General features: G+C 38.8%; 1 protein-coding gene across 2 annotated transcripts in view; it reads right to left on the bottom strand.

Moving 5' to 3' along the window:
* ZSWIM6 (zinc finger SWIM-type containing 6) overlaps positions 1–13,788 on the bottom strand; it is a 118,611-nt gene that overhangs the window by 46,721 nt on the left and 58,102 nt on the right. For both annotated transcript variants that reach the window (XM_075078198.1, XM_075078197.1), the window contains exon 2: positions 4,262–4,618. In XM_075078198.1, the coding sequence (XP_074934299.1) occupies positions 4,262–4,618 (357 nt within the window). The remainder of the gene's footprint in view (positions 1–4,261; positions 4,619–13,788) is intronic.

Here is a 13,788-nt window from a genome sequence, read left to right on the forward strand (position 1 = left end):
ATTGTATTCGGTTGTTTAGCCCTACCCTACCCTACAATTTTCCACTAAAATCCCCATCATTTCATTTAAATACACTAAGCTCATATTAACACATATTCACCTGTACCTCCGGATTGCCCTTTGGAACTTACGCAATATATAGGAATAGCACTAGATACTCTGAAATTTTCTTTTAAAGGAATTTTTTTGATAGTTCTTTCCTTCTTGCATACCTCCACCAGCACTCCTAATACACGTCACAGATTAATGATTCCTGAGGATTTACCTAGATCTGCCTGGACAAATACAGAAATGACTACTTAGGTATCTCTGCTTCTGAGAAGACAAATGTACTTAAAACACTTTCTCCCAAGTCCTTCCTTTTAAATTTGAGTTCATCCGCATGTGGTTCTGTACTGGTAAGTGACTCATATTGTGATTTAGAGAATCAGAGAGTGGGAGAAAGTCTGAAGAAATCCATACAGTTCTTCTAAGAGCAGAGATTGCAACAGCAGCACTAAAGACTCGGGGAAGAAACAGTACAGCTTAAAATGTAAAAATGGAATTGGTTTGCTAGGATGTCCATATACCAATAAAAGGCAGACCCTTTTTCACTATGCATATAACAAATCAATGCTAATATGAGATTCATAAACAAAGACCTTCCCTATTCTCCCCCCGCCATCTTGCAGTTACTTTCCTATTTCCACTCAAACCTCAGGAATGTAGTTTGAACTTTCAACCAACTTATTTAAGTGAGTTTCATACCTAATAAAAGGCAGATCCGAAATGACAAACCCAGCTGATAATCCATCATCCTGACTGTCCTCTTCCTAGCCTCGCACACCTGCCAGCTTCCGCTGCTACAATGGTATGAAAATTAACAGGGAGGAAAAAAGCCTCAGCTAAGCAGGATCCAAATCTACATCCAGCTTCCTGAGTAAGCATCCCCAGCCTGAAACTCAGTGTGAGCCAACAGTTATGCAGTGCAGATGTCAGGGTGTCAGTATGAATACCTATAGCTGTCCTGAGTACAGAAAATTAGACCCCACAGATCTCCAGTTTTGAAATCATCAGGAACATGTACAGCTGTAGCAGCGTCACATGAGAAAATCAGAACACAACACACATTCTCAAATATAAGATATGCTTCTGTGCTCTAAAAACATGCAAAATCCTCTTGTAACGTAATCACCACCAAGCGAAAATTAGCATGGCAAACACAGAGGAGGATTAATAATAAATCACTCAGCCCTCCTGAAGAAGTTAGTGAATAGGCAGCACATTCCTGGGCTTCTAACAGTACGCCCTTATTTTTTCCTGCTATGAGGCTCAGTCATGAAGCAAGAAAGGATATTGTATCATTTATATCCACTGAGGAACTCAAGCAGATTTGTCATTGCAAAATCAATGTCAGTGTAAGTCACTTCACTAGTTCCCCCAGTAGCCTCCTTCACAAGGTGGCCAAAGCCAGTCATCAAATGCTGTATAAGACAGAATTTGGAGCAAGTGATCCAATTCACCTTTTGTGAAAGGTAAATACTGCAGAGTTGTTCCATCTCCCTTGCCAGCTCATAAGCAAGTCAACAAGATTGCTGTGGTCAGAGCTCTTCAAACTCCCAGATCATTCTTACGTACGAATAAATGGTATTCAGGAGCTGATTTCTTTTGCCTGTCATGGGAACTGTATGAAAACTAGAACAAGTGCAGACACCATGAGGGGGGGAGGAATTTAAAAACTGAAGTTTTATATAAAACCCTGAAATTAAAACACCTCTAGGTAACATTGAAAATAATTTTCTCCTCCAATTCCAGATTCAGTACCTCCCTTTGATCAAAGCTGTTTCTGGGGTTTCTGTGCCTCTTACTTTTATAAACAAGTTTAAGTTTTTCCTCTTACTCACCTGTGCCTTCAAGCAGTGTTCAATATAATTCCTCTTCAAACACTAGTTTAGTGAGATTAAGCTGTTCAAAGCAAGTCAGGTCTACAAGACAGTTTTGTATTACCGACTAAACATCTGCAGTACAGGAGATACGACAGAGTGACTGGTGATCTTACGTTCACCAGCCTATGCCATCAGAAAGAGAGATAGATTTCTTTTGGTTAACTTTATTAATTTATGGAATTTGATTAGAGATCAAAATCACAGAATTACAGTATGACTCCCAGAAGAATGCTTACTTGCTCCATAATCAGAACTTACTTCTTCCTTAAAAGAATCCTGTAACTTTTTAACATTGTAAACATACTAAAATAAAAATCAGACCATGATTTTATGGGAGTGTAAGAGGAAAAGAAGGAGACTATAGATAGTCTTCCGTAATCCAGCTTTCTTTGATAATAGCATTTTATTTTCTTACACTGCCTGGATTTTCTACTTCAAATTTTTGTATTTGATTAAGAAATACCAACAGTCAATAAAGACATACTGCAATCTTGTTTAGTAGGAAAACAGCAACATGTATAAGAAACATTTTGGTTTTGTGGATAATTTTAAACTACCCTACTCAAATTCATTGTGGAATTTCAGAATTATCAGTTGAGATTTTTTTGTTTCCTATTCTTTTTGCTATTTGGGCTGTGATACAAACATCAAATATATATCTAAAAATACTTCAAATACTAATGAGTAATGAGATATTTTGACAATAAAAGAATAGCTGACAAAGACTAACATGGCTATCATTAGTGTAATTACAGCCTTAATGTTGACCAAGTTTAAGCACTCTCTGCAAAAGCTTGCCATTTCTCTTACGTTAGCTGTAGTAGAGCTAACAGACATATATACCCATCACCTGTCCTTTCTTTCCCAGCCCTGCCTTCCCCTCTTCTAAGCACCCTTGACTGTTAGCATCTTCTATGCCACCCTCTTACCCACCATAATTCTTCCTTGCCCTTAATTCTTTATGTTCAGACGATCACCAACTTTTCCGATACATGGCTTCAGCTTACAACATCTGAGCATCTTCCTCTATTGCTTAATGTCCTGCATCTGCTTTATCTTCTTCACTTTCTTTCCACCATTACCAGGCAGCTCTGCCAATCACCTTCTCATTATGTTCGTAACTAGAGCAACTGCCTTGCCTCTGGTCACATCCCTATAGCCCCCAAAGCCAAAAAAAGCCCTGCTCCTGCAATTCGCCTTCCTACACCACTGCTTGCCTGGGCCTGCCAGGGCCACTGGACCCTGAGGAGAGAGGCTAGGCTGCAGGTGAGTCCTGTTATTCGAAGGACTCCCTTCTTTTGTTCTGGCTACACTGTATCTAACACACGTGTTTTTCTTTCTCCAATATTAAGCAGCTTGGTTGTGTTTGTATTGCAAATTCTTTGGAATAATGGTCATCCCTCTTAAATATCTAACACATAATAACTGTTCCTGTCAATGAACAAACAAAAAAGATATTTTTAGATATTTAGATAACTTTTTCTTCCCCTCTAAGCTGCCCTTAAGCCTACAGCTCTGGTCACCTTAGGAGATGTTTCTATCGGGTGACCTTACAGAAACACAGGACTCAAACTAGCTGGGTCACCTCAAACCCACAATTACCTGCTTTCAGTTCAGCAGGGTCCATAGACAAGCCACCTCAGAAGCCTCAAGTGACACGCAACACCCTTTAACAAACAAGACATTCAGTACAAGAACCTGAGAGCCATTAAAACCACGTGCAGCAGAAAGAGGAGGAAAGATCAAGACCTTTGCTGATGCTGTAGGCTGCTGCAGCACTAGACAGGAAAAAGGCACTGAAATACAGGTTTTATACTTCTCCTGACTTCATACAGAAACCAAATCCCAAGAGATAAAAGTGTATTTCATGAATGAAAAAAAGGTCAGTAACACCTACGTACTTTTATGCTTTGCCATTAAAACAAAATTACAAAATCAAAATGTCAGAAGATTAGTTCAAAAAGTAAAAATAACAAAAAGATGCTGTTGGTAAGTTGGTAAGATAGTTCCTTTAAGCAACATAGCTATACAAAGAACACTACTTCTCAGTTTTTCGTACCTAGAAAATACAAGTGTGAAGTAGATCAGGCCACATATTAGCAGTGCTGGAGATATCTAGCTCATTGCTTATGAATTTCTTTGTTTTCCAAAAAGTACTGCTTTCTAAACATCTTAAAGTGAAGGTTTAGTAACAAATCCTTTTTGGTAAACACCATAGAATCACAGAATAATTCAGGCTGCAAGGGACTTCAGCAGGTTACGCTCCTGAATGCCACAAAAAAAGCTCAGAAACAAAGAGGGAATGAAGCAAAACAAAGAACAAGTATCAAACTCACCATGGACTTGATTGATTTCTGAATTCTGAGAAAGAATTTCATCTGCTAATTTTTGAGCAGTTGGCAAAACTTCTGTGTGGTGGACTGTGATCAAATACTGTACAAACTTTTGTAGTTGGTCTCTGTTCATTTGAAAGAGTGTCTCTGAAATGGGAAGATGCAGTTTGACCTGATCTGGCTTGCGGATCCGGTATAAAGAGAGTGCCACAACGTGAGCACAGTAAAATATGTCCTTGTTTCCACAGCTACAGGTCACTGAGGTAATCTTGCAACGATCAAAGCTGATAGCTACATTGCAAACAGTTTCTGGCTCCGATGGCATTGCAGGCTCTGTCACTGTGCCGCTCAAGTGGAAACCTGCGCAGGGGAAAAAAAAAAAAAAAAGAACTTAATAATGTAAGTAAAATACTACATCTCATTATCAAGAGTCTTTCATTATTAAAGTAAAAGTAATTTCCTATTTCTGAGAAATGAAATATCTTAAAACACTCTTTAATTACAAATATGGTTCACCCTTTCTTTCATGCGTACTCTTTTCATCTCCAATAAGATAAAAAGCAGGGTAAAAAGCTAGTTTACAAGCCCTCTTTGCTATTCCTTCACAACACTCATAAAAGTTTGATAGTAAGAAAAACATTTATTTGGTTAATTATAGCTGTAGAAGCAGAGCTGCATCCGATTAAGACCAGTGTGAAACTCCTAGTACCTCAGCAAGTTGGCAGCAATTTTCCAAACCCCCCAGCAGGCAGCCTGCAGCACCTACCAGCAAATTTAACCATTCTCTCAATAAGTAAGAGGGAAGTAGTGCACTCTAGTGGCACGAACCCAGGTCCTCACCTCAACTCTGCCACTGCATCACTGACACACACCACTTAACCTCTTCATTTTCACCTCTCCCACTGTGCTCATGTTAAAGCTCACCTTCACCCAAGCGATCCTGTAGGACGGCTATGTTTGTGTAGCTCTTTGGAGATGGCAACCGCTGCAGTTACCAATACACAGGGTATCAGATTTGTAACATTGAATGAGACACACATGCACCGTTTCGGAAGCCTGCATTATGGTCCTGTTTTCCGCTCAGCATAATAAAGCACAAGGCACAAGATCTAGGTTTTCTTGTATTGTAAAAAGGTATGGTATAACAAAAGAAAGATTTCCCTTCAGCAAAGATGCCACTAAATAATGCAGCACCCTGTTGAACCAAGGTTTCAAACTCTGAAGACCAGACCTAAACCCACCTCCTGTTTGCCCAACATGTAGGCCCAGGTTTGGCTGCCAATACTTGATCACTGAATAGCAGAATTTGGGGGTTTCTTTCAGATTTTACGTAAGCATGACATTGATTTTGGCTCAAACATTAAGCCAGAGGCATAGAGGCAATAAAACTGAAGTTCATATGCCATACCAGTATTAAACTTGGAACAGATAGTGCATATAAAATCTGGCATGGACACTACAAGTAAGGCATTATACATTAAGCATTTATAATGGAAATAATATAAAACCACAGTCCCTCAAACTCCAAAACTGATTTAGTATTCTTGAAATACCAGAAAAGTGTATTGTAGGAAGCATTATCACAGGAAAATTAGGTTGGGAAAAAAAAAGAAATATATTCATAGCTCTAGTCCAAAATGTTGGACTCCGATTGTTTTTAAAAAAGCTCTTCAAGTTACAGGAAACGAAGAGGAAAATTTCTCTTTTTTTTCCATTTGTTTACACTGTACATTTCAGAGCAGGTTGTGCAGTTAGCATCACTGTTTGGATTACATTCAACTGCAGCACTCCATCTACCCTGAAGGTCATATGCACACACTAATCTCACCTTTGCAAGTGGATGTTTACCCGCTAAAGTAGTTAAGAGTCAAGGCTGAAGAGGTAGTAAGATGTAAAGTGCACAGAGATGAAGAGGGGTGGACGAACAAGCCCAGGTGTACACGGTATTCTTGCTCTTGTGTCCATTCAACACTTGCACAGAGAAGGGAAGCGGAATTGCCCTTTGCATCATAACCCTCCTCCCTCCGCCTTTCCCTTTGGTTTTTAAGTAGTCACAGCATGCTCCTGTAAGTGCCTTCTCTCAAAAAGAGTGGCTTTGTTAATTAAAACTTAGCCAGCTCTATTTCAGGTTAATTCCCAGTAAGTGAAAGTTGGATTGATGGTGTTCCCAGAAAAACTGCATGGGAGATTTTTTCTTTTTAATATCATTTTCCTGTGAAACACACAACACTGTCTCTCATCTACGAGCTGAGGAAAAGCCACATGCTTGAATACTGAAAGGGCCCAATCCCACTCCTTCCTACTCTCAGTAAGTACCTGAACTCCTATTAATTCCAACAGAATAAGGCCCAATTAAAGAATTTCTGTTAAACCAATTTAAAAAAAAGCCCAACCAGCTACTCCAACAATATTACCACTTTTAGTCTGTCCGTACATAATTCAAGCATTCAAAAAAGTTAAAATATTCCTAGAAAGGTGAATGTCTCCAGAAATACCTTGACGTTAACAGCAGGCCTGCCTTTAAGCCCCTACACTGTTCAGACACAAACACAGCTCACCCTCCCTCTCCACCAAGATTTTTTGGGAATTCATGTTACTAACAGCAACATTTACAAACATGGATCCTGGTCTACACAGTGACACCACTAATGCAGTCAAGTTACCTAACCTACCCTTCTTAAATTACAGAGGGTTTAAACAAAAACATCATCTTCCCTTGCAGGCTAAAATGTAGAAGCTCTGTACTAACTATGCCACGATGAGGTACTATGCCTGGTAATTATGAAACACTATTTTCCTCCTCTTTTTCTGACTGTGCTTTTAAAGAAAGAAATTATTGTTAGTAAATATGACCTTAAAGAAGGTTTCAACACACCAGAAAAAAACAATTCAGGAAATTTTGGCTCAGAAGCCCTGGTAGGAACATCAAATTCTACCTTCTCCACTGCCCCCAGCACTGCAGAGTAATCAACAGGGAGGGCTCTTCCCCTTCTACAGATACAGCCTTAATCTTTTTTAAGGTAACCATCTAATATTCTCCACAGAAAGTATGAAAAGTTAGTAGCAGGTAAAAAATTGACACACTGTGCTTTGCTTGAAAGCTTTCACCAGCAGTAGTTTATAGCCTGCTGAGGAGATCTTACATGCTCCTGGAAGAGGGCAAAAGGAATCACCTGCGCAGGGACTCAAGGATAATGAATGACATTTCACTAACAGATCCAAAGAAAGAGAAAAGTCTCTTCAGCTAAAAGCTGCAAGCCCTCACTCCAGATAGGTATTTCCCTTCAAGGGGAAAATTCCTCATTTCCTCAAGGTTATAAACCTTTGCTGAAAATATTACATTACAAAAAACACCAAGAACAGATATGTTTTACTTTTAAACTAAAAAGCTCATTCATTATCCAAAGACAACAAAAGAGTTGCAGGCAGAAAAGCATGTGTTCACTACAGAAGCTATTTATAGAGCAGGCATGTTTCACCTTTTCCCTTCAGCTGCTGAAGTTCAAAATGTTTTACTGTTTTCAAACCAGCACGTGACTAGTAATTCAAGCTCTGCTGACATTTTCAATGCGCAGGGGTTTTACCTTCTGCAAAAATGCATTTAGAAAAGCAGTTGGAGCATTAAGACAATGTATCAGATGAAGCTCTTTTGCAGAGTGGTTTTGCTTCTCCTCAAACATGACAAAAATTATTAAATTATTTAACAGCCAAAAAAAAAAAGAAAGGGGGGGGGGCTGTGCCAAAGTGCCATCAGGAGGAAAGCATTAAGAAGTCAGTGAATTTTACAACGCAATTTTTGCCAGAATCTGTTTGACAGTGTCCGATCCATTAACTGAGAACATTGTGGGACTGTAAAGCTACCTAATAAATGAAAATTCACATTACTACAATGTAGCATTTGCCAGCATAAGTATATATGCCTGTCATAAAAAAAATAAATACTTTAGAATAAAACAAAAAGAAACTTTGAACTGTAAGGCACTAAAGAGGAGAAGTGATAGTGGCACATGGAAAAGCACCAGCAGGTCAGCTTTTAGTTATTCAAGTCAAAAACAAATTTTGAAATTTGTTTCACCGATCCAATGGGATAAGCAAAGTTACTGCACTCAATAAGCATCTTCAATGATATCTCATAAGCTTAATTTATTTCTTCTGTCACCCGGTATTACAAAGCATCTTCCTCAATATACCCAAGGCCAAAAATGCATTTTAATAACATACACACCAAAATGAATAAAAACTATCAGAACAACAAATCATGTAAAATTATGAGATGAGGGAAGGGCATTATCCTGAGATTATATGGTGTTGTGGTTCAAGGAAACAAAACAAGAGTAAAACACAACTTCTAAATGAACTATAAATAGTAAATCTATCTAAAAATTTAGGCTGTTGGATTTTTTTTTTCTCAGTAGTTAAGAATTCAAAATTCTAAGATGTTCCTGTAGACACAGGAAAAAAAGAAATTAAAGAAAAACCCTCTCATTCAAGGGGAACCACATTCATTTGTGATTCAGTCCACAATACATCAAGCTATTACCGAGTGAACTTTATCTGAAAACATAATTCTTTTTCAGTAAACTTTTTAGCTCCCTATTCAAAAAATACCAATAACATGATATCAAAACAAACATATTACCAGGTTAAAAAATAGCAGGCTATTCTTATGAACGTACAATAATACTACTTTAACAAAATGTATTAAAAATGCAAACCTGCACTGCATATGTTAAAAATGTACCCGTGTTGCCAAGAATTCCAGTGGTTAAAAAAAAAAAATCACTTCAAGCTCACACTTGCAGTTGAAAGCTTTATTCAAATGCAGCCATACATCACCACTGGGTATTGTTTATACTTTACAGGAAATATAAAAAATGTCAGAACTAAATTACCTAAATACCCTAAAGCTTAAAAATCAGTGCTTTTGAATATTTTTCTGCCATGTATCTTTTGAGAACACCACGCATGCTTCACCCGCTACGCACACATTATCCTAAATTAGGAAGTATGCTACCAGCTGTATTTGAAAAATAGATGTGTTCCTTAATACTGATCCACTGACCCTTTTTCCAAGTAGTTTACAAGAACCATATATATACTCCTAGTCAGTAAAATACATGAGCTGTTTTGCATTCACAGAAGAAAAGACCAGCAGATGACATTACTTATAGAGGAAAAAAAAAAAATGGAAGAGCTTGTTCTGGGAGCTGGAGTCTTCAGCGTGCAAGACCTATGTGGGTAACCTCCCCCTACATAACTTTATATTGGTAATCAGAATCATACCCTCTACCTTTAACAATCATTTAGATTAGCTTGCAGGCCTACCAGCTAAGATTTATTCAGCCTGCTATATTAATTGGCAAACACATAATCATTGTATAAAGTGAAAAACACCTCTACTTCATCCTGCCTACCAAACAAAGAGAAATGCTTATGGAAAGTAGTTTCCAACTATGCCCATTAGCTATTTTTTCGTAGCTTAGGTCAGTGGTTGCATTTTTTTCCCTAGACAAGCAAAAGTCTAAACCATGTTTACCTCATACAAATTTCGTCTTTTAAGAAGTGGTTTTCCTTTAAGATGGCAATGTAGTATCCTACATTCAATTCTGTCTGAACTTTGGAATGCTCAAAGAACATATCAACAACACACTTTGAAATTATTATGAAGTCAAAACTTTGCATGCCACCACTCAGCCTGAAGCTAATGTTAACAGCCTATTTATAAACCAGAGAAAACATTGATTTAAAATGGAAAATACCTACCCACAGTACCTTTAACATGCTGGTACAAAGTTAATGGGGAGTGTAAAAAAAAAGATTAATTAACAAGAGTAGCACATAAGATGTTTACTGCATGTAATGAATGCACAGAGTATAGAAGAGCTTATGTTATGAGCGCACTGGCACCTAGAATAAAATTGGCATTAACCCTGCACCCAAACACTAACAGAAGACCAACCCCAAACAACCACCCAGATTCCACAACTCCGTTTTATAAATACAGAAGCCATGATTTGATATTTTGGGATTTTTGCAAGCAAGAAAGAGTGGAAGTAGCATTAAATAACTTCAGGCACACATACCACTAACAACTTGAAAGTTCACTACTGCTGGCACACATCCAAGAACACACATGCTGTAATGGTAACAGCACTAGTGACTTGAACAGAAAGATTTATTTGTCCCAGCACTATGAATTCAAACAGTTGCATTTAAAATAACAAAATCTTCCAGGACTTTCTTCAGCAGCCCAAATCTCCCACCAGTCTGAGACCCAAACCAGTCTGAACTGTTCAATTAATCACATTCATTAAACAAAGGCTTCCACTAGCCCCTCAAGCCAAGTTTGATCACACCTCTGCTGCTCAAAAGCAGCCACTTCTCACTGTGGTCCAAGCAGGGGTCATGGATGACTGTGGCTGGGATACACCCATCCAGACTACTCTTCCCTAAGGAGTAGGAAAGGCTGTTCAAACAGCAAACAACACAGTAAAATGCCTCCCCCTGCCCAACAGTCATACAAGATCTGGACCATTTTAAGACAGATGTAGACTGCAGCAGCTCATGCTGTCTGGAGGTGGAGGCATTGAACAAAATGCACACCCCACGAGCGTGGCCTCAGGGTCCCTCGCGGTTTCACGACTATCCCTGTGGTTAAACAACTTGCAACTCACCACACAGGTACCCCCATATGAACTACAGAATGACATTCTCACCAGCACTCCTCACAGCCTTGGATCACATACCTGCAAAACCTGAAAGTCGCCTGCACTCCAACTCATTAAAGATGGATATAATGAACCCCATTTAAGGTGTCTGTAGCATCAGCTTTGTGGGCAAATCAAAAGCAGCAAAACCTTGGTGTAAGTAACAGATACGTTAAAAAAATGCTTTCTGGAGAGCAGTAACATAACTCTACCTCTAGCACGGTGATGCTCAAACTGTGATGTGGGATGCTATGGCAAATGATGTTTATGCTTACAAAGCAGAAGCATAACAGAAGCAAACAAGCCTACTGAATTACAGGCTTAACATAGCGCCCGAGCATTCCCTAGAAGTGTGAACGCTGACTGACTCCTGTCAGGTCAGGAAGGCTAGCAATCCATGGCTGCAGGCCATTCTATCAGGTATACAACCAAGTCTTTTTGTTGGGTTTTTGTTTGTTTGTTTTTAAAACAAACTTTGCTCCTCTATGCTCAGAGTTTAACAGCTCTTCTCTCAGTAAGACCACAAGTAAACAAAACACAAAAAGAAATCTCAATGTGAGCCTGGAAACCCTGAAGCTGATGGGTAGAAAAGTAGTTTACTGTGACACACCAGCAGCAGAAGATTATTTATGTATATATGAATTTTTCTAATAATATACCCTACAGAGATCATGTGACAGCTAACAAAAAAATCAAGACTGCCGAAAAATCATAAGCTTTGCAGAATGCAGACAAATTAACATTTTACTATGTATGACGCATGGAATACAGTAAGCCTTGAACTTTTGAGAGAGGTTTAATAGGCTATCTGAGCTGAGGCTAAACTTAATAGCTAAACTAGCTGAATCTGTGATACAGCAGCTTGCTGCAGCAAAAGTGTGGAGTGGGAGTCATCAAAATTACACTGGTGCTAAGGAGAAACTGGAAGTAAATTCAAAACTAAGGGTAAGAAAAAAAGGGTAATTAAATACTCAAGAAAGCTACTAGAAGTAGAGCTACTCCAAAATAATTGAGCTTTTAACTAACCGCACTGCTCAGACCATCCAGTTAGCTTCCACTAAAATGATTATATGTGTATTGTAATAGAATATAAATGTAGACCAGCATCAGGCTCAAGTTTACATTCAACCATAACAAAGGCTGGAAACAAGAGTCTGAGACAGATTACTAATCTACATTTAAATTTTGATAAACAAATCTTCACTGCTGGTGAACTTCACAGGCCCTTGTTTTTTGCAAAGGGAACAGACTGAGACAGCAGGATGTGTAAACAGTCTGCGAGGATCTGCATTCCAGGAGCATACTGAGGGTGCCCATGAAAAAGTACCGATCATGACCAGTCTTCAGAGGATCAGTGCAGAGGCATTTGTTGCTAGCTTTTGAGGAATTCACTCTATTCTGGTGAGCAGAAGCTGGCACCCCTCCTGCAGTAAGCAGGCAGCAGAGACTCATGCTATAACCCAGGCTAGGTATATCCCAAGGTGACACCATTTCAGCTTTTACTGCTATTTAGTTCTCACATCACATTTGCATGGAGAAATTATGCTTACTTGCTACAGCACAAGCATAAATATCACAAACGTGAAAGTGACTGCAAATAAGGAAGAATAACAAAACAAAACTCAGATTAGACCTCCTGCTTTCATTAAAATATCCTTAAAGCAATACAACAAGAAACAGGCTGCTCTTACATTTATAAAAGTAAATATTTAGAGACTATCAGTTGTTTTAAGCAACTTAGAAGATGCCAGGCCTGTCAAACAGATACAATATGGTCATTTTTTAAAGTTACTATTTACATTCTCACTGCTAAGAGGAAAAATTTTCTGTATTACATGTCTACAGTCAAAGGTTTATATTCAGCAAAGAATCATCTGTCTCCAGCAAAAGGAAGTAATAGAAATTAAACCATGTGAGTCTGAAGAAAGCCTCCAGCAAGACCTGCTCATTTTTAAGGGAGGGAAAGAGAGGAAGAACCCAGTCTAACCAAATTTCTTTTTGTATTGAAATTTCCTCTGCCAGTCCAACCACATCTCTGCTCTTTTCATATTCTTTATTACTGCTGTCAGGTGTCCTTTGCTTATGTCACACAGGCTGTCTCAGCTTCACTTTATTTGTCTTAAGTTAGGGTTCATCTTCAACTTAATTTGTACAGTGCTTCTGTAAGGCTCCAACATTGCTCGGCTTTTACAAATAGAGCATGGTTAGGAGCAGTTTTCTACAAGGCTTTTCAAAAACAAACTGAATTCAGCTAACATATGTCACAGAGAAGATAGGTGTTCATGAGAAGATAGGTGAAAGCAAGATGGAAAAAAACTTTAAAAATTACATCGTGCATAACTCATTAACACCACTTTAACATCAGGAAAAACTGCTTTCTCATCTGCTTGATAAGGGCTTGATCAAACCCCCACTGTATTTTTTAACGGGAAGTGGATGAAATCCTAAAAAGGCAACAGCAATCACCAAAATAAACTTGGAAAGAGATTTAAAAAAGATTAGAAAATTAAGCCAACGTGGCTTTACTAAGGGCAGATCATGCTTGACATATCTGGTGTCAAAGTGACAACAAAGTGACTTGGCTAGTTGACATGGGGCAGGCAGTGGACATTGTCTACCTGGACTTCTCCAAGGCCTTTGATACGGTCCCCCACAGTCTCCTCCTGGAGAAATTGAGGCATTATGGCCTAGACAAGTGGTCTGTGCAGTGGGTGGGGAACTGGCTGACAGGCCGACCCAAAGGGTGGTGGTAAAGAGCTCCTTTTCCAAGTGGCAACCTGCCACAAACGGAGTCCCCCAGGAGGGATCAATATTGGGCCCAAT

Source organism: Phalacrocorax aristotelis, chromosome Z, assembly GCF_949628215.1.
Source record: "Phalacrocorax aristotelis chromosome Z, bGulAri2.1, whole genome shotgun sequence".
Classification (NCBI taxonomy): Eukaryota; Metazoa; Chordata; class Aves; order Suliformes; family Phalacrocoracidae; genus Phalacrocorax; species Phalacrocorax aristotelis.